The following is an 18,671-nucleotide window of genomic DNA, read 5'->3' as shown; positions in this document are numbered from 1 at the left end:
GAGCAGTCATCCAGTGACAAGAATACACCATGGAATCTAAATCTCTAGAACCCCCCCCTTCCCCAGACGTCCGTGAGAAACCCCTCTTAAAGGTAAAATCTGAATTTCAACCCAGTTGCCACTGCAGGTCATATTCATCTGGCTTCTTTTAAAGGTTACCCAAAGTTCATAATACAATCCTGCCCATATTTGGTTGCTTCGACTCCTTAAAGGCTTATGTTGACTTTGAATTGATGGAAACCAAGCAGGAATGTTCATTGGTTGCAGCTGGTCGCCATTATACGATATGGGCTTGTGGAACACAGGATTGGGCTTCATTGTTAGTCCAGCATCTGGATAGGCAGAATGGAGGCAAATACACTCTATGCCTCTATAACTATTTCAACCTTTTAGTTATTAAAGGAGAGGCTTTAAACTATAATGCAGGTCTCTCCGAATCTCCCAGTGAGTCTGTATGATTAATTCAATGATCCAATGTACTGAATTATTAAGTGGTAAGATTACCAAGCAATCTATATCAAGCAATGACCCCAGTACACCACAGAGCTCTGAACCTTCGAAGTCCTTCACTAAAAGGTTATTGGTAGTTCTGGAGTGTAAGAGACAATTAATTATTTAGCTGAACCCATATTGAATTCACACCTGTGATGCTCAATATTCCTAATTTTCTATTGTACTATCTACTGTAGCATCCTACACTCAAATGTGTCTGCCCTATGCATAGTAACTATATAGATTAACTGCCAGCTGGTCAATGCTGGCACTAAGCCTTTAGCAATCCATTATTAACATAGATAATATACTGTACTAATCAGCCCTTTTAATACTGAAAACATCCTTTGGAGGAACTGGATTTATAAAAACCTTCAACTGGTAAAATGATCATTATATAGTGATATCAGCCTCCTGGTAGAATGGTCATTGCCTGCAGTGAGTTGAGCATCCTAAATTATACTGCAAGAGAGTCACTTACACCGATACTGCCACAAATGGGTTCATCCAGTGTCCACACTGGCTGTACTGGCTGATTCAGCATGCCTCTCCTGATTTTCATACCCGCCATCATTTTTATTGTGGAGCAACATTGTATATGTGTGTGCTTAAAGATCACTTTAAAAGATCATTTGAGCTTTCTTTGTGACCTTGATAAATTCATGTTGTTTGTTCCTGTTACAAACAAACCATGTCAGTCTACCTTGGGATGGACCTGGTAACAAATAAATAATCTCATCCCACCTTCCAAAATATTTAAACTAATTAATACGGGCAACATCCTTATAGCTGCCATCATCTGTAACATTAAACAAACTGTTGGACACATGGTTCTTAGATTCTAAATTAGACTTCACACATATAAATAAAATGGAACAAGTTAGCAGTGGCCATATTGTCTGTTTGCCAGCCTTTATATACAATTAGCACCAAGTAGGACTGAATCTGTACTAATCAGTTATTTCACTAAACAAGCACACCATATTAAACTTAAACGAGCAACCAGCGTGCAGTGCACATTAGGGTCTGTTTGCCCTAACATTGGCCTGATTTTATGATAAATGTTTATTTTCCACAGGGAAGTGTGATCCAAGGTCTTCAAGGCCTGTGTATTTTGGTTCCCTTTGAGGCTTGGTCCTCAGAGTGTATGGAATTGGCTTTGTACTGAAAAATACTAATTACTGGTATGTTTACTTCAGCTTGTGATGGCAATTTAAAATAACATTGGACTATTGATTTCATGCTCTATACATTTGTATCCTGAGCCAATAGGCAAGGTAACAAGTCAAGGGTGCCCTGCAGACAACCTATCTTATCGAAGCCAGCAGGCGCAGAGTCTCAAATGATAACAACAGCACAGTGTACATCAAATGGGGGGTGGGGAGGGGGGATCTTGTTTTGATGAACCCTCTACTGCTTCCTGTTGACATGGCTTGAGATTTCTGTTTTAAAAGCAGGTGAAACTGATTGTGGAGCGGTTTCCATGGCCGCTGGCGGCCTCTGTATTCTGTTTGCTTTTGTTTGTTAACAATGATAAGCGCTAATATCATTGGCTGTAGATGCTGTAATATCATTGGCTCGCACATGCTGTATTGTTAATATTCACCTACATGTGACACTCCGGTTCCAGAGAAGCAGCGTTTTTGTTACTGTGAAATGCTAATCTATTTTAATGTATTCAATTAGACAAAAAATGCATTGTCTGTGCCTAAATGGAAATTAGTGTGAAACTGTTTTCTGACGCTCGTCGTGCTTTTCAGAACTACTTGTACATCAGTGTTCTAAACTTCAATATCACACATTTAAATAAACTTTTAATTAAGACAATTTTTGTTTTTTTAAATGGAACATTTACTAACATAAATAAGCATTTTTTTTTTAATATAAACAAAAAGGCACATATTTCAAATAAACAATAACATATTTACAATTCTCACAAATCTGACTGAAAAAAGTCAAATATCACAACACCATTGGTCTTTGAACATGCCATTAATGTCTTCAATAAAACTATGCACAAACTTGGAAAGTTCTAAACCTTAAAAAATGCAGCTGCTATGAAACAGTATTGTCAACAGCTCAATTTTTACTTTGTCTAGCAGTGAAAGCATAATTGCTCACCCATATAGAGCTGTGAGACCACACTGCCTTTTTTAATGTCCAAAGCTTGATATACAGAAATAGGTCTGGTACATCTGATTCATAGTAACCCTGTCTCAGAAACTTTATGGTCCACTGGCTTTTCTTCAGCAGGGTTTAGCAACAAAACAGACTAAATGGAGACAGTAGTGGAAACTTCTTCATACTGTATAATGAAATAAGGGTAGCTCTGGTCATCGTTGAAAATGACAAAGATTTGAGGGTCTATCCAGTTGTCAACGCAAGAGTCGAACAAGTCACTGGATGGGTCATTGGCGTTCAAAGGCGGTGGCCTCCTCATGGCGGCGTTGCCCACTACGAATTTCCCTGTGAGCACCTTGGCTAGAAACATATAGTGAACTCCCTTTGGAGACCGTTTTGAGAAGTTGTGCGAGTAGACGGCCTTTCTGGCAAAGTAGCTTCCCTGTCCAAACATGGTGGCGTGTTTCCCGCTGACCCGCGGGTCGAAGTTGTGTTTGCAGATCCCTTCGATGACGTCCTGGGAGGTCCCGTGGAACAGGTGTCTTTCGTTTATCACGCAGTCCATTTCGCTCATTTTTCTAGACATGTACTCCTTCTTCCTGTAAACACACAAAAAAAATAAAAAAATATAATATATAGCATTTTGAACTCCACTGGTACAACACTGGGTGTTCCATCTAAGCCTATAAAAGCTTCCATGCGGCATAGTCACACTGCACTATAACGGCAGTTGACTGCTCTGTTCTGTTAATGCTTTGGACCTCTATGAACAAAGCAAAGACTTACAAAGAAGCCTGACTCATGGGCGGGAACTGCTAACATTTCTATTGATTTCAGGAGACAGAGGGACAGAGGGAGAGAGGGAGGGAGAGAGGAAGGGATGTTTTAATTCAACAAATGCCTTCCGTTCCTCAGCATGTTTACTTTGCACTTTGTAAAGCCTGTCAAATTCCAAAACAAAGTGCTTCATTTTTTTGTTAAATAAACCCTTCTAATTCTCTGAAATGGGCTCTCATTAACACTTCGCACCAAACCCATTTCTGTTTGATTCCAAAATATTAAAAGCACATGCCAACCAAAATATTTTTTATTCATTTTTTATTAACCAGGACAGGTTGCGGTCACTCTCAAGATCTAGTTCCTCTCCTTGTGGCTTTTTTTTTTTTTTTTCTTAAACCATTGAAAAGGGCCTCTGTTCCTTAGAACAAGTGCTATTAAATGCTTCCCGCATTCTGTTAGGAACTTCAGCTGCTACTGTGTTCTAATGGGCACTGAGATACAAATGATGCTGCAAGCCTCTTGGCTGATCTATTTCTGACAGGTTAATCTGCTATTTATTAAACTCATAACAGCCTTTGGAAGATCTAGTGGTGTGCAAGTGGGTGCCATTAACGTCAAGCGTTCAGCTGAAACACTGCCCACCTTTAACAGACCAAAAGACAGGTCAGCACGCTGGAAGTGCTCCTGTTCTCAGAACTGCAATACACTGTACACTTCCTTTTGTACCTCAGACTATGTAGACTAACTGTACTCAACTGGTAGCAGGCTTTGAGTCTCAACTGATCTTCTAGAGAAATTAGACACAGTACCATCCACACAGTAAGTGCAGGGTTTATGGCATTTCCTCCACCTGTACATACACATCAGTATTTCAAACTAACACACATACGTAAAAATCCAAATCAGGAAGGTGATTACTGAGAATTTTAGTTGATGTTTAAATTGCTTTTTCGAAAGAAAGAGGATTTTTATTTTGAATATGCCGTAAACGAGAAAGGCTGTTGGCCCATGGACACTGTTCCTTTGCAAGCACACCATTGGCTCCAGGGCAGTATCTAATTTTATTCTGAATGACCCCAGTGTTGTTACACCTGGAAAACTATTCCATGCATGTAGTACTCCTGGGTAAAAAGTGCTTCCTGCTCTCCATTTTCATCTTCACTTTACTCAGTTTCCAACTGAGGTCTTTAGTCATATTCTCTGCCAAATCTGAAATAGTAGTTAACCTTATGAATACAAATTAAGATTACCCTACCTTTTATACTTTTCCCAAAGGAAAGGATTCTGCACCCTTGTGATCTTCATTATCTTAAATTTAGTCTCAGATATAGTCTTGTGGAAGAGACTATAGACAGTTCTGTAGCTTTTGTCTTCCTTAGACACAGGCACTTGCATAAAATCCTGAAAGGAATCCATTGAAATCCAAGTTTCGGGATACATCTTCAGAGAGGTAGAGGCTGTTGGAGACAGGGGTTCAGAGGAAGCTGTTCCGCTTGGTGGAGATATAGGTAAAGAGAGGCCACTAAGCGTTCTAGAAAAAAAAACAAAAAACAAAAACACACAACTGACATTTCATGACATATTTTAAATGCAGTACTCTTTCAATCAACAAGCACTGTTTGTAGCAACATAGATCCTCCATCACGCCTGGAAGCACAACATTAGATCATCATGTCTCATGACATATTACACATGCACTGCAGGTACACGTAAAAGAATAAGTGTGACATACAGTAGACATGGATGCAGTGGTTCTTCCACATACACCCAGATTCTGTTACACTCAATTACTTGTGGTAAGAGAACGCTGTAACCAACTTGCATAAAACTGATAAGCAGTTCTCTAAATACAAGTCGCATATTTACAACAGCTCCCATCTGCAGAACAAAAAACCCATCCAGTCCTTTATAAATGATGAGTTGAGGAGTGTACCCCTGGTTGAAATCGGTTTAATTGTAGCAATATGCCAAGCTGTCAGTTAAACTAATGACTTCCATCCTTTGGTACGGCACAATATGTTTCTAACCACTGGTTTTTGACAATAATGTTTCCAGCTGTGCTGCTGAGATCACAGAGATGGCATCCTTACTAGTTTGATTCAAAGCACAGGAGCCACATGGCGCTTCACTCATTTGGGCTTTGATGGATATGCAAGTCTTTCTGACCCTAAACTTTAAGCAACAGCACCACTGAAAGCAGACACCCCTCTTTAGTCCTTCTTAGCTTTCAAAAGAGAAGCTGAAGCCGAAACAAGCATTCGGATGTCCGGTAATACAAAGAGGTACAGAGGCCAATTCACCAGCAATTAGTGAAGCCTCAGGAGGCTATGTCCTTACAAACCCTGCAGGACAAAGTCGCCATGTAACATGATCAAACTAGCCCAAAACAACACATTTAAATAGGCAGCTGTTTTAAAATCATTACCAGGTATTTAAAAAAAATATCACAGCAGGCCTTGTAATGGCATTACCTTGCATTGCAGAAAGACACAATAATACAGACAATCACTGCAAAATTGTATTTTCCGCCTTTTCTGTGAAAATCAGTAAGCAGGACCAGCCTGTGTATTATGGCCACAGCGTAATGCCGACAGGAACCTTTGGGGGCTTCAGGATATACTGGAGCTAATTCTTCAGTTAGCTTGTCATATAAACAGCGTTAACATATGGTAATCATTTTCATCGTTGAAGGAACCGACGGTGAAAGAGAACAACCACATTCTGGCTTCCTTGCGTCTTTAGAACATGTAATCATGGGGTTGATCTGACTATGTATCTATATTATTGATTTTTTTTAAATGTGTGTGTGTGTGTGTGTATATACAATGCAGAACCTAATTCTAGAAAAGTCTAGAAAATACTGGATTGTAGGTGAACATTCTTAGTATAAAAGGGTTATCTATAGGATGATTGCTATCATTACCAATAAGACAATATGGGAAAAATTAAAGAGCTATCAGAAGACCTTAGGCAGAAAATGATTTATTATCATACAGCTGGAGAATGATACAAAAAGATTTCCAAGCATTTGAGTATCCCAATTTCAACTATTGTTTCTATTATCAAGAAGTATAAGACTCATGGTACTGTCACAACGCTCCCTCGGTCTGGAAGAAAGAAGGTTCTTTCACCAAGAACAAGTAGAAGAATTGTGAGGAAGGTCAATAACAATCTGAGATTGACTGCCAAAGATATTCAAAGTGAACTGGCTGCAAGTGGGACTGGGGTTTCCATTTCAACCACAGGTCAAGCATTGCATGGCGAAGGTCTCAATGGTCGCTGGCCGAGTTAAAAAACCACTCTTAAGAAAACGTCACAAGGACAATCGCTTAAAGTTTGCAAAACGGCATTTGAATGATGGCTACGAGTTCTAGTCAAAGGTTTTGCCGAGCTATTTGGCCATCCTGATAGTCCTTACATTTGGACAAAGTCGTAAAAGGCGTAAAAAGAAAAGAACACCATGTCAAGCATGGAGGTGGTAATATCTTTCTATGGGGCTGTTTTTCCTCTAATGTCACAGGAAATTTAGTTCCAATACATGGTAAAATGGATTTCATAGCATACCAAAAGATATTGGCCAATCAGCTGAAACCCTTGCTACAAAACTTGGTTTAAAGCGCAGTTGGACGTTCCAGCACAAAAACGATCTAAAGCACAGATCAAAATCTACTTCAGAATGGTTAAAAAAGAATAAAATCAAGGTTCTGGAATGGCCTGGTCAAAGTCCCGATCTAAATCCGATTGAGAATCTTTGGTATGAATTGAAGGCTGTGCTCAAGAGAAGCCCATGGAATTTGAATGAACTGGAACAATTTGGTGTTAAGAATCATGCCAAAAGCTCATTGTCAAATATCCTAATCGTTTAAAAGAGGTTATTATTGCTAAAGGTGCCTTAACTAGCTATTAATTTCATTTTCCTACTCAGGGTATGAATACACTTGAATTAGAGTTTTGCTGAAATAAATAATTGTACACATCCATTTCTTGTAACTTTTTCATTACCCACAAAAGCAAAACTGCTACTAAAGATTTCTTAATTATTTGTTTGACAAATTTCTAGAAATTATAAATTTCCATTGGGGTATGTAAACCTTTGACTACAACTGTAATATAAATATCAAATTTACAACAAAATAATGGGCAGTTCCAGTGGTTTACTTACTGTAAGTAAGGCATCAGCATGACCGTGGAGAGGAACAGGGGTCTTTTCTTGATCTGTCTTCTGAAACCAAAGATAGCATTCTGCTGGAACCCTTCCCTGATGTTCAGGATGTACTGATTTTGCAAAGTCACAAACCGCACTTCCTTTAACCCCCTGCAGGTAGCTTCTTCTATCAATCGAACAACTGGCTGTTGAGAGAAAAAAAAAAAAAAAAAAAAGCTTTATCTTTTTATCTTAACAGAGATATGATGAACCAAGGTACAGTACATATACTGTATAGGCATCTGTAGTATGTCTTTGGTACTGTACAGTAATGCACAACAGAGCCACCCTCACTTCTAACAGCATCACAGCAGGGTGAAGCACAGGTCTAGAATTCCAAGCTTTCTGCCCTGTATCTGAGCTTAAACCAAAGAGCTATCCATGCATATCATATGAAGAAAACACGTTCACTCACTGTAGTCATTTTTTGTATTTATTTTTAAATCCTGACATCTACTTTTTATTATCACAATTACCAATTATCCCCTTGATCCTGATCGTTACAGCACACATTACAGACAGTTCTTTTCTTATGCTGTTCAAGCAAAATGAATCTGACGTTTAATTCAACAAGAGCTTCGTTATTTCAATCAGTATTTTGTTTTCTGTTCCTATATTAGATCTGCACTTTGCTTTTAGCTAAATTCACTCAGCCCAGTGAAATGCTGTCTGTACAAAGTTTGACTTTCTAATATTCTAAGTAGTAGTTTACCTCAGAGTACTCTCTCCAGCCAAAGTTGTCCCTGCAGTAGTACTTCCACACAGTGTGGTAGTTGGAGTTTAGGTTTGTGCTGGGAGGAGTAGACAATCTCCGCACCAGGTCATATTCTACATCGGCAACCCTCATGAGGCTGAAATCCAGTGCAAAAACACGTCCCCTGAAACAGAAGGAAAGAAGGATCGGTTTAAAAAAAAAAAAAATAATGCAAGGACATTATTGTCCACCCATTACCTATTACTATTATTTTATTTATTGTTTCTAAAGTCCATGATATGTGAAAGGTTGTAAAAAGGGTATTATTTTCTAACACTGTGGACAAAACACTTGACAGGATTTGTAGCCCTGTTTTACAGTAGGCCCTTAAAAAGATATCACTGTGTTTGAGAAAGGGCTGAATTAATCAGGGAAGCACTTAATGTATTTTAGAGCGAAAACACCAGCAATAAACCTGTTCAAACAAGTCAGTAATGACAAAAATGTGTCCAAAAGAATATGATATGAAATTAAGGTGTGGATTCAAATCAGAAACATGATCTCCTATGATCAGTTCATTTTTCTGTTTTACTGTGCTAACTAATTAAGGATTCAGTCACCCCAAACCCATCTCTGCATTGGCAAGATGTCTTGTATTCTAGTAGCCCTTTATATATAGGCTTAGATAGATAGAGATAGAGTCTGGTTCAATGCCGCATTGAACAGAGAAATAATGCAGGTGCTGCACGTTTTTTTTTTAAATTTAAATCTACCCCTAAGTGGGTGTATCAATTCAAACTTACTGTAATGCAAGCAATGAAAGAGACAAGTAATGAGGCATATTCATTTCACCTTGAAGAAAAAAACAAACACTTATCTAATGAGGTACTAGTCATCCAAACATCTAGGATTGCTTTTTACAGTACTTGGCTGAAATCACACGTTCTTTCTGAAAGATTCAAACTGTCTGCCAACGACATTAAATATTACAGCCCAGAACATACTTGGTATAATCAAACGAGAACGCTGTGGAAATAAACACTGAAACACAGTTCAATAAAACGCATGAGCTGGGAAACAAACATTAATTATTAGAGAAGAGAGGATACTTCATTTTATTTATTTATTTATTTATTTATTTTTTTTTTTTTTTTTGCAAACACAGTTGCGCCAGTTAAGAACAAACCAAGCTCACATGCTATTCCAGAACAAACTGTTATTCGCCAACAGTCACAGGCTTCAGTGTGCCTAAAGTGAGGACAGCATGTAGTCTCCAGTAGCACAGCAAATGCCACAAAATAGTATGAAAGAAGTACGGGTAACATCAAAGTCCTTGCACAGAATTGTTTGGCCTAGAGCAGCAAGTCAGCCAACATAATTCTGCAAGCTGCTTGCACTTTTGAGATAGAATGGGTGAATTAAAAAACATGCATACAGTAAGAGCAACCTTTCCTAACTGTGACTCTATGCATTTGCAAGGGCTTCCTCTTAAAAATCTCAGTTTCTATCACAGTTTCACTTGAGAAATATGCCGAGTAATGAAACAAACTGTTAAATAAAAAGGAACCATAACAGCAAATATCATTTTCATGAGGGCAAGATATTTTCCCCACTAACCCTCACCTGAGAATGGGGCAACTTTGAGGTTGCTCTGGGATAAGTTGGAACACATGTTTAGCAGTTACAGTTCTGACGCACAGTCTGAGATTCAAACTCTGCAGACTTCGCACTAGCAAGTGGAGACCTGTTTAATGCTGTAGAACCAATTTAACAGGCAGACGGGTCTCTGCTGAACTGACTTGAGTTCCTTCTGCGTAGTGCTAAGGTGAGAAAAAGACCCACAGACATATAGAGGGAGTCGCCAGTCGCGCGGCAAAATCTGCTGTTGCGTTTATATATAAAGTACTTACAAGCAAGTGCAAACAAAGGGCCAGCGTGTTTTTCCTTAAATGAATGGAATGATTCTCGCTAGTGCAGGACTAATATTTGAATATATGAGCAAACATGATTGTATTTATCAAAGGAAAAAAGGAACTTGCCAATGCCAGGGGTACTGATAACTGATCTACAATAATTATAATCTTTAATCCCGGTTAAGTAAGTCTCCCCTTTTTGATGGCAACCTACATTTGCCCGATGAGGAAGGCAAAAAGTAGGCAGTGCATGTAAATATCTTCTCATTTACATACTATATCAAAGCTGCTTATGCGGTAAATCTAATCTTTGTAAAAGAAAACAAGTGGATTCAAATATATATTAAGATCAATACATTTTTATCAAATATAAAATAATCTCAATATGCAAGTATTAGAAAGCTACAACTGTGTTACTATACAGTGACTATGGGCATGAAAAAAAAACAAAACAAGCCTTAAACAATATTTCACATTATTAAAAAAATGCAATTTATACAAGCCTTGCTAATCTCCTAGTGTTGTGGTGCTATTGGGTATCCATTAAAGGAGCACTACTCCATTTTATGCTTCAGTTTCACCACATGTCAGTACTTGCATGGTGTGGCCTTTTTAATCCCCTTACTATGACAAAAGCAGGTACTTAAAAAAAAAAAAAAAACAGGTGGAGCAGAAACCAGTAACATCTTCCCAACTGACTTTCTGTAAGTTAGATCATAAAAAAACACAAAACAGCGAGCCATAAAAGAAAACAATACAAAACCCTGAACACCAAATCCACAGGATGAGTGTGTTTCTATACAGCAGACAAAACAGAGCTGTTGCATGTAAACCTACATGTTTATGTTTGCAACTGTAGTTACAGAGCGGTCCAGGGTGTGCAATGTTTACATGCACACAATTGTACGCACTGCTCCAAGAAGCACACAAGTCGGGTGAATTTGCAGGCACGGCAGTACTATCAAGCTGTGACAATGACAGCAAACAGCACCCAGAATGAATCTACTCTAGGTGATCAGTCTCTACTGGGGCTAGCCAAGCTAGTTAGTTAAGAATCTATAAATAACATTCCTGCACTTTAATTAGCTGAGGACAACAGTTTTTCATGTTCATTAGCACTCTGATTGGATCAGCATCAGACTGCGAAACAGACATTTAATATGGTCCTCTGTGACTTATTCAGTCGTGCCTGGTCCTGGAAATGAAAATCTGGAATATCCTTAGTGGGCTGGCTGAGACCCTAAGGCCTTCCACACAAACAAGCATCTCCAAGTTCAAAAGCACCAAGGGGCTAGATTTATTAGCGTTTGCACTTATGTTTGAACATTTTTGTTTTCTACAAAGGGGCCCGTTCTCAAAGCAACTTAGTTCCGTCTGTAATTTACACCTTATTTTTGAAAGGATTAAAACAGCTGCTACTTTTTCTAAAAAAAAAACATAAGGTCTTTTAAGCGTACTCAAGTTTCTTTCTCAATTTTAGAACGTGAACCAACATTAACGTTTTACACTGGTAAGAATTATAGGACTAAAGCTTTCTGAGACGTGACAAGAGGGTTTTATTTGTGGGACGGATTCCTTTGACCTAGATTCTAGAGCGTTTTTTTTTTTTGTTTGCAGTAGACAAGATAGAAACAGGCATTTACAATAAATATATATTATATATATATATATATATATATATATATATATATATATATATATATATATATATATATATATAGTTTTGTTTTGTTTTCCCCTGTGGACTTTATGTAAATAATGCAACAGCATTAGCAAGATAATCTATACAAGACAAAATTTCAATTTCAACAAGACCCATTCCTATAACACCCATTCTAAACCCTGAAAGACCTGAACTGTGTAAAGTTAGAATGCCCTTTGGCACAGAAATTCATCAGGACTAACAGTCACAGCGCTATCAGGTATGGGAACACCACACTGCCAAACAGTGTCTAAAGGGCGCAACTGTAGTATCTGTTTTCCAGTGGCAGAAGTGTTTTGTTACACTGCAGTACTGCAATTATACAACCTAACAGCAAAAGTGCATTTCCCAAGACAAAGAAAATGCTTTTGTGCAGTACCATTTAAATAAAGAATGTTTTTCAATAGACATAACCCTTTAATAAAATAGGTAGGCATGTTCTTCTATTCTTTTCACAGAGTGACAGTACAGGACATAATCATAAATTAGAAGGTGAAAAAGCATATTTAACTAGATTCTGAATAATTATAGCGCTTGTAAGAAAAGTGTTTTTCTACTGGGAGGTTTTTTAATTTTTTTATTTTTATAGCACTGGTTTCTCTCAAGAAATCATTTAAAAAAAAAAATCTATCTGATTTGAAAGACAATGAACAGCACAGGCATCCACAAGCAGCCTGTATGCGACTCGATTTCCTTGGCAATGCCTGCGATTTAATCCGAAACGTCTTCTGCTCCTGTTGGAAGTAGAAAAGAAGCTAAAGACACTCTGCCTTCAAGTCAAGTCAAACATTGCAAATGAAAAAGTACTGTACTGCTGGAAGAAAGCCCAAAACAGGAAATCAAATCCACTGCACTGCACACTTGACCTTTGAAGCAAGAGACTTCACATGTACTGAATATTATGAAGAGAAGCTAATTTACACAATAGGTGTAATCTGACCCTATTAAGAAACAGTCCACAGAAATATAATAATAATAATAACTTTAATTTGATATAGCACCCTTCACACCAAGGTGTCTCAGGGTACTGGCCAATAACATCCAAATAATAATGATTAAAATGATTACCTCTCCAATTACTAGTTCTCCTATTCAGCTGTTATTTCTCTACACTGGTTCCTCAATATTAATCTAATGTGAAAATCATCACTTTTTGACAAATCACTTAATAAGGCAATACAATGGCAATATGCACTGCAGTTAACCGCTTGTGACAGGCTCCAGGACTGTGTAATGTACAGCAGCCTTAATTACACTTTCCAATCACACCCTCTGAGCTTTATCCTAGATAAGCAGAAATGCTTTATAATAGAGATAAGTCAGCTATTTGAGGCCAGTATTTCCATAAGGAACATATATATTGTTGTAACACAAGATCAAGGGCCAGCATGACACAGAACTCAATTCAGCTTCAAAACCCCACTTACCTAAACCCCCATGGTGTCCTGTTGCTATATCAACCTGTCACAGTAATACAAAACTATTTTTTTAACACTGCACAGCTCATTGCCTGGAAAGAATGGAAACTTAGGTTAAGTTCTGCTTTGCACAGTGAACTGATTTTCCTATGCATTAGGTTATGGCAAAGAATAACCAAAAAGGGCGTGTTGAGACTTCTTGTTCTTGTTTTTGTTGGGACTCATCTTGTGCTGTTTCCTCAAAAAATAAAAAAAGAAGTAACATCCTGGAATTACAGGACAATCAGCAATGTTGGTGTTGAAAAAATGTTGAAAAAAAACAACTCATTTGCATGGCAGACAAATGTCTAAATCTAGGAGACCAATGTGCATAATAAAAAAAAAATAAAAGTCTTTACAATTTAAAGGGACCAATGAAAAGGATGCTAACTAGGTATATGACAGTTTAAAATGCTCCAAAAAATACAAAATAGCCTGTTCTTAAAGAAGGACAATGGCACTTAATGGGTTAAAATGAGAACCTTCATTGTAAAACAGAATACATTAGTAAAGAACCAGCAATATGGAAAGACTAAGCTATAGCAGAGACAAAACCTGTTATATACATTGTGGTGAATCCAGCACAGAGAACAGCTTATTCACTTTGAATTCAAACAAGGGTAACAAAGGGGTGCTGCTATAGATTAACCATCAGGCTGCTTAAGTTCAGTGCGCTTAAGATATGAGACCCCCTAAAGGATCTCAATGGTTATTTGGTTGTCTAGCAAAGGGAATCGGGGAACAAATGAAAATGAAAACCTGACATGTCAATATCTCAGTGTAACACCCCACCCCACCTCTTCCTTCTTAGTCATGGCATCTATTCATCCCATGAATAGAGGATTCTATTGGATTTTCCAGCTGCTGGAACTAGGTGTGACCATCAAGTGATTTTTGTCTTCTGAGGTTTCACCAGATGAGTCCAAAATAAGGCTACAGTAATACTGGTTTAGTCAGCAAGCTCTTTGATGAGAATCATGCAGTCAATTTGCAACAACATTCCCCTCTTCCGGTGTATTTGATTCAACCCACAAATATTTGCATACTGTAAACAACCTTTATCACAACACTATGCATTGTATACTTACCACCGCCCCAACCCCCTTTACTCTAGTTACCATGTGATACATACGGTACAGTGTTCAAAGATAACCTTCAAAGCCTGGTTACCATTGCTGCAGTTTTTTTACTTCGCTTTACTCATTGAAGCAAAGAGCTGAACAGACTTTCTTGTTGCAAGATAGGCCTGTAAACCTTGTCCGACCACAAGAGATTAATAGCAGCAGCCAAATAATGTGGTAACCATGTGAACCATGTACTGTAGCAGCTTGTTTGTAAGCCTCCCAGCTAGGCCCCGGCATGCTGTTATCTACATCCTGTTGCTATGGGAACACAACATCCCTCCGGGATACAGGGAGCACTAAGATGAGGAGACAAGGGGTGAACTTCATGTCTGTGTAACATATTATATCAGATGTCAGGGTAACTTAAGCAAAGCCGTGATGTTTCTACATCAGGAGATACTGTGTAAATATTACAGTATTAGCACATAGGGCGAGCCAAGAGAAATCCGAGATCAATTTACTAGTGCAACCAATAGCGGACACATGGAGTTTTACAATCAGAACTTCTGACAGGAGACCAACACACTTTACAAAGGCAAGCAATTATCTCCAGGATTTTAAAGATATAAAACTTTCCAGGTGATATTATGCAGGCACTTTGCCCACTTAAGGAGAGAAAAACATATTGGATGCTGTAATACGCCTTCTTTCAGACTAGAGGCCAACCCACACTTTAATCAAATCTAAAACAGCAAGCCCTGCAAAGGAGTAGCCTTTCATGCATTTCAACTGGAAAGACGTGTCTTAAAATCTGCCTCGGGTGAAATTAGTTTAATGGTCTCATTACCATGGGGGCATTGTCAGCCCATATCACAAAATCTCCACTGCATTTACCATTATTCAGCACTACTGGAAGAGACTGCTTCACAGAGGCAGGATTAAATGTTGTGTGTATATATAATGCATCGTCTCTGATAAAAAAAAAAAAGTTAGCCAATGAAAGCAGTCATACAGTAAAAGGTATGCATTGATTTTTGCTTCTCTACAGCCCAACTACTTTAAAAAGTATCATTTATTTTATACTTCTCAACTGAAGCTCACACATCTTAAAAGTTAACTAGTTTATTACGGAAGTCAGTAACTGTTTGCCATGGCTTTCAAGACATAATTAATATAATTGCACATACTGCACGCTTTTGCTGTGTGGACCAACAGCAAATTGCCACGATATCCAGACTTATGACAAACAGTTATTGCTTCCTGGTACTCTGGATTTGACTACAGAGTTACATTTTAATTTCCAAAGAATCCGATGCGTGACTGTGCCAGTCAAAAGCATGCATTCAATGAAACTGGTTTTTAACAATGGCAGGAACCAAAAGAATGTGCAGCGGGGAAATACTTACTGATATTTAAGCCTGACTTGTTCATTGTCTGGATTACAATAGAGTCTTTCCAATTGTTCCTGCGATTCGTCGGAAACACTTTGCCAAATCGGAGTCCCAGTCTTCCTGATCTGCCAGTGGTAAGGCAGCACCGTATGATGTTCGGGGCAGTCGTTACCATAAACACAGCACCCCTGCAGAAAATCCACGCAGACCGATATCCCATCCCCTTGTTGAGTGTGATACTGCAGCTGGGTCAGTAGTTCAAACACAAGATCCAACGAAGCTTCCTCGCTTTTATCCTGGAAAATCCCGCTTTGCACGAAGCTGTCGTTGTCAGCAAGGCAATTAGCACCCTGCAACGATTCGGAGGGGTACATTCCATTCATCTTGTCATCTTGACACGACGAACTGGCAACACTCGCCACCGCCGTTTCGCTTGCCAGTGGCTGAAAACTGCGCTCATCAGAATCTGTACTAGACTGAATTTGAACCTCTTGTTCGGGTTCCAGAAGTTTAGCGTTCGGGTCAGTTACCTGTGCGGGTTCAGCGCTCGGTGTCAAGCTAGGCACAGCATCCCCTTCTTTTAAGCAAATCTGGTTTATCCTCGTTTGCTTTTGCACAACAGCCTCGCACAAATTTCTTTGGCTTCTAGGCTGGCTCCTGGGTAAAAAGACCCCATCGCCTCCCCCTACAAGTGCATCTGAGCTTAATAAACTGGTAAGGATGGGATCCAAAGCCCGGAGACATTTTGTATCCAACTTCCTCGGAGCGTGTTTCTTTTTTAAATAAGGCTTTACAAGTGGGATTTTTCCAGACAGACCCATCTGTTCGTTGAAGTCTTCACTCGGCATTGTTGTGCAGTTGAGGTTCAATGAAGTGCCTAAAATTGTATCAACACTTTTTGTTTCCGTTTGCAGTAAATGCAAAGTTGCATCCATAACTTAAAAATAAAAAAACCTGTTGAGATGAAGATGGGGGGGGGGGGAGAACAAAAAAAAACATTGTTATAAAACCAATTGACTGCGTGATAAATGGAAAACGTCATGTTGATGGTGATAAGAACACACAGCCACAATTTTTTTTTCAACATGTTTTAGCCCTCAGGCACGTAAGGCACAGGAATCGAACCAACAACACGTCATAACTAATTGAAAACACCTTAAGCAGATTGTGCGCTTCCTGTAAACCGTGACATGATGGGTGTAGATCGTTGCAATGCAACCAAACAGAAAACAAAGGGTTAATTAACTCGTTCTGAGCGAGGTCGAACTGGAAGAAACCCGATCGTGGTCTGTGCTACTTTCACAGCAAAGCAGCCCCTTTCATTGCTAGATCTGACAAGGTACAGATACAATAAGAAGTACCAAAGATCGTGTTCTGTATAATGTGATGTGGCAACTGCATTCTACTTAGAAAATACACCTTTTCGATTTTAAACTGCGGTCGTGGTGAAATGTTTTTTTTTTTTTTTTTTTTTTTTTTTTTTTTTTTTTAAGTCATAAAACCGTATCGTATTGTTCTTTAAGGACATTAAGACATGACACATTTAAAATAAAACAGTTAAACGAAAGATCAACATTACTGGTGAAAGCTGTTTAACTACTTTTAACATCTGGGTATATTTCTGTAACAAAGCACACTCGGTCACATACTTCGATGTCGCACACAAATAAAAAACAAACCTACCTCGGTATAGGAATCAGGTTTTTTTTTTTTCTGTTCTATAATTTGGATCGTCCGACTCCTCTGATCATTAGTATTTATCGCGTATATCCTCAAGTATTCGTGCTATAACTTCTGATGGCTGCTTGGTGCGTGACAAACCACCCAGCTCCAGCAGCAAGCACAGTGACCGCTCTGGAGAGGCTGCGGCTCACAGCTGTTCCAGCATTGTATGAAGCGTTGCGTTTCTTATCCACTCACAGAGCTGGAACTGCACTATAGGGGAGGGCTTTGCTGAAGGGGAAAAAAAAGTCTGTCCCTACCAGGAAGTGCTTCTGGGTGACTTATGCGTATGTATTGAGAGAAATAAATGAGAATTAATAGCACAATTTTTTTTTTTTCAGGGGGTCTGACTTGTGCAATTCATATTCAAGATGTTAGGTTGAGGTCATTCTGTTCCAAAAAAGTCTGTACAGGAAAAGGCCCACGCGGGGTTGGGTTGAGGTAGGCGGCGCAGTTAAAAAAAAAAAAAAAAAAAAAAAAAAAAAAAAAAAAAACAACAAAAAAAAAACCTTGTAAAATGAATCATTCATGCCACAAATAGGTAGAGGAAACGTAAAAAAAAAAAAAAAAACTTTGTTTTCTGTGGGTTTTGCTGTTGTGAAACTGCATAATCAAACGAGTCGAGCTGTTGTTTTTTGTGTGCTCTGTTGTGTGGACTGCAGTTGCATTGCAACACGGATTTGCATGCTGCAACAAAAGCGATGTATTTGCCAAACGCTTTGGCATTGTGTGAGCTGATACTCGACCTGCATTTAAAATTAAACTACATACGTTGATGCACGTCACTCAGTGCATTCGTTTTTGGTTGCCAGCAGATTTCTTAATGTGTTGTAACGTGGGGTTGTTGTATTATTTACAATTGAACTATTTTTTTCTGTTGCTGGTTAATAGGTATTTTGTTTTTTAAACATTTTTTTTTTACGTCTCAGCAAAATATAATTGATTATTTACACAAGGGAAACATCCCAATTAAAGCCCTGTCAATAATAATAATAATAATAATAACAAAATAAAAATTCTCTATTCAGGCAGTAACTTGTTGCTAAACGTCTAGAAAGTGATTATTTCCTGACAAGTGCTTGAATCTGTAAAACATAGCCATAATTGCTAAAACCACTAAACTTTACACTA

The 18,671-nt window shown here is 38.5% G+C and overlaps 1 protein-coding gene across 1 annotated transcript; it reads right to left on the bottom strand.

Moving 5' to 3' along the window:
- Window positions 1-2,354: 2,354 nt before the first annotated feature.
- Window positions 2,355-17,672, bottom strand: LOC121326716 (protein mono-ADP-ribosyltransferase TIPARP-like). Its single transcript, XM_041270128.1, has 6 exons — window positions 17,502-17,672; window positions 15,834-16,772; window positions 8,310-8,475; window positions 7,556-7,743; window positions 4,649-4,924; window positions 2,355-3,212 (listed from the first exon to the last, which is right to left on the bottom strand). The coding sequence occupies exons 2-6, from the start codon at window positions 16,751-16,753 to the stop codon at window positions 2,765-2,767; spliced, it is 1,998 nt and encodes a 665-aa protein (XP_041126062.1). The 5' UTR covers window positions 16,754-16,772; window positions 17,502-17,672; the 3' UTR covers window positions 2,355-2,764.
- Window positions 17,673-18,671: the final 999 nt, after the last annotated feature.

Source organism: Polyodon spathula, chromosome 14 (assembly GCF_017654505.1).
Source record: "Polyodon spathula isolate WHYD16114869_AA chromosome 14, ASM1765450v1, whole genome shotgun sequence".
Lineage (NCBI taxonomy): Eukaryota > Metazoa > Chordata > Actinopteri > Acipenseriformes > Polyodontidae > Polyodon > Polyodon spathula.
This window is presented reverse-complemented; position numbering and strand designations above follow the sequence as displayed.

Coding starts and splice junctions, on each gene's coding strand:
- LOC121326716 (XM_041270128.1), bottom strand. CDS start 16,753: ATGGATGCAACTTTGCATTTACTGCAAACGGAAACAAAAAGTGTTGAT. Junction 8,476..15,833: donor CAAGTCAGGCTTAAATATCA/GTAAGTATTTCC, acceptor CTTCTGTTTCAG/GGGACGTGTTTTTGCACTGG. Junction 7,744..8,309: donor GCTGGAGAGAGTACTCTGAG/GTAAACTACTAC, acceptor TTCTCTCAACAG/CCAGTTGTTCGATTGATAGA.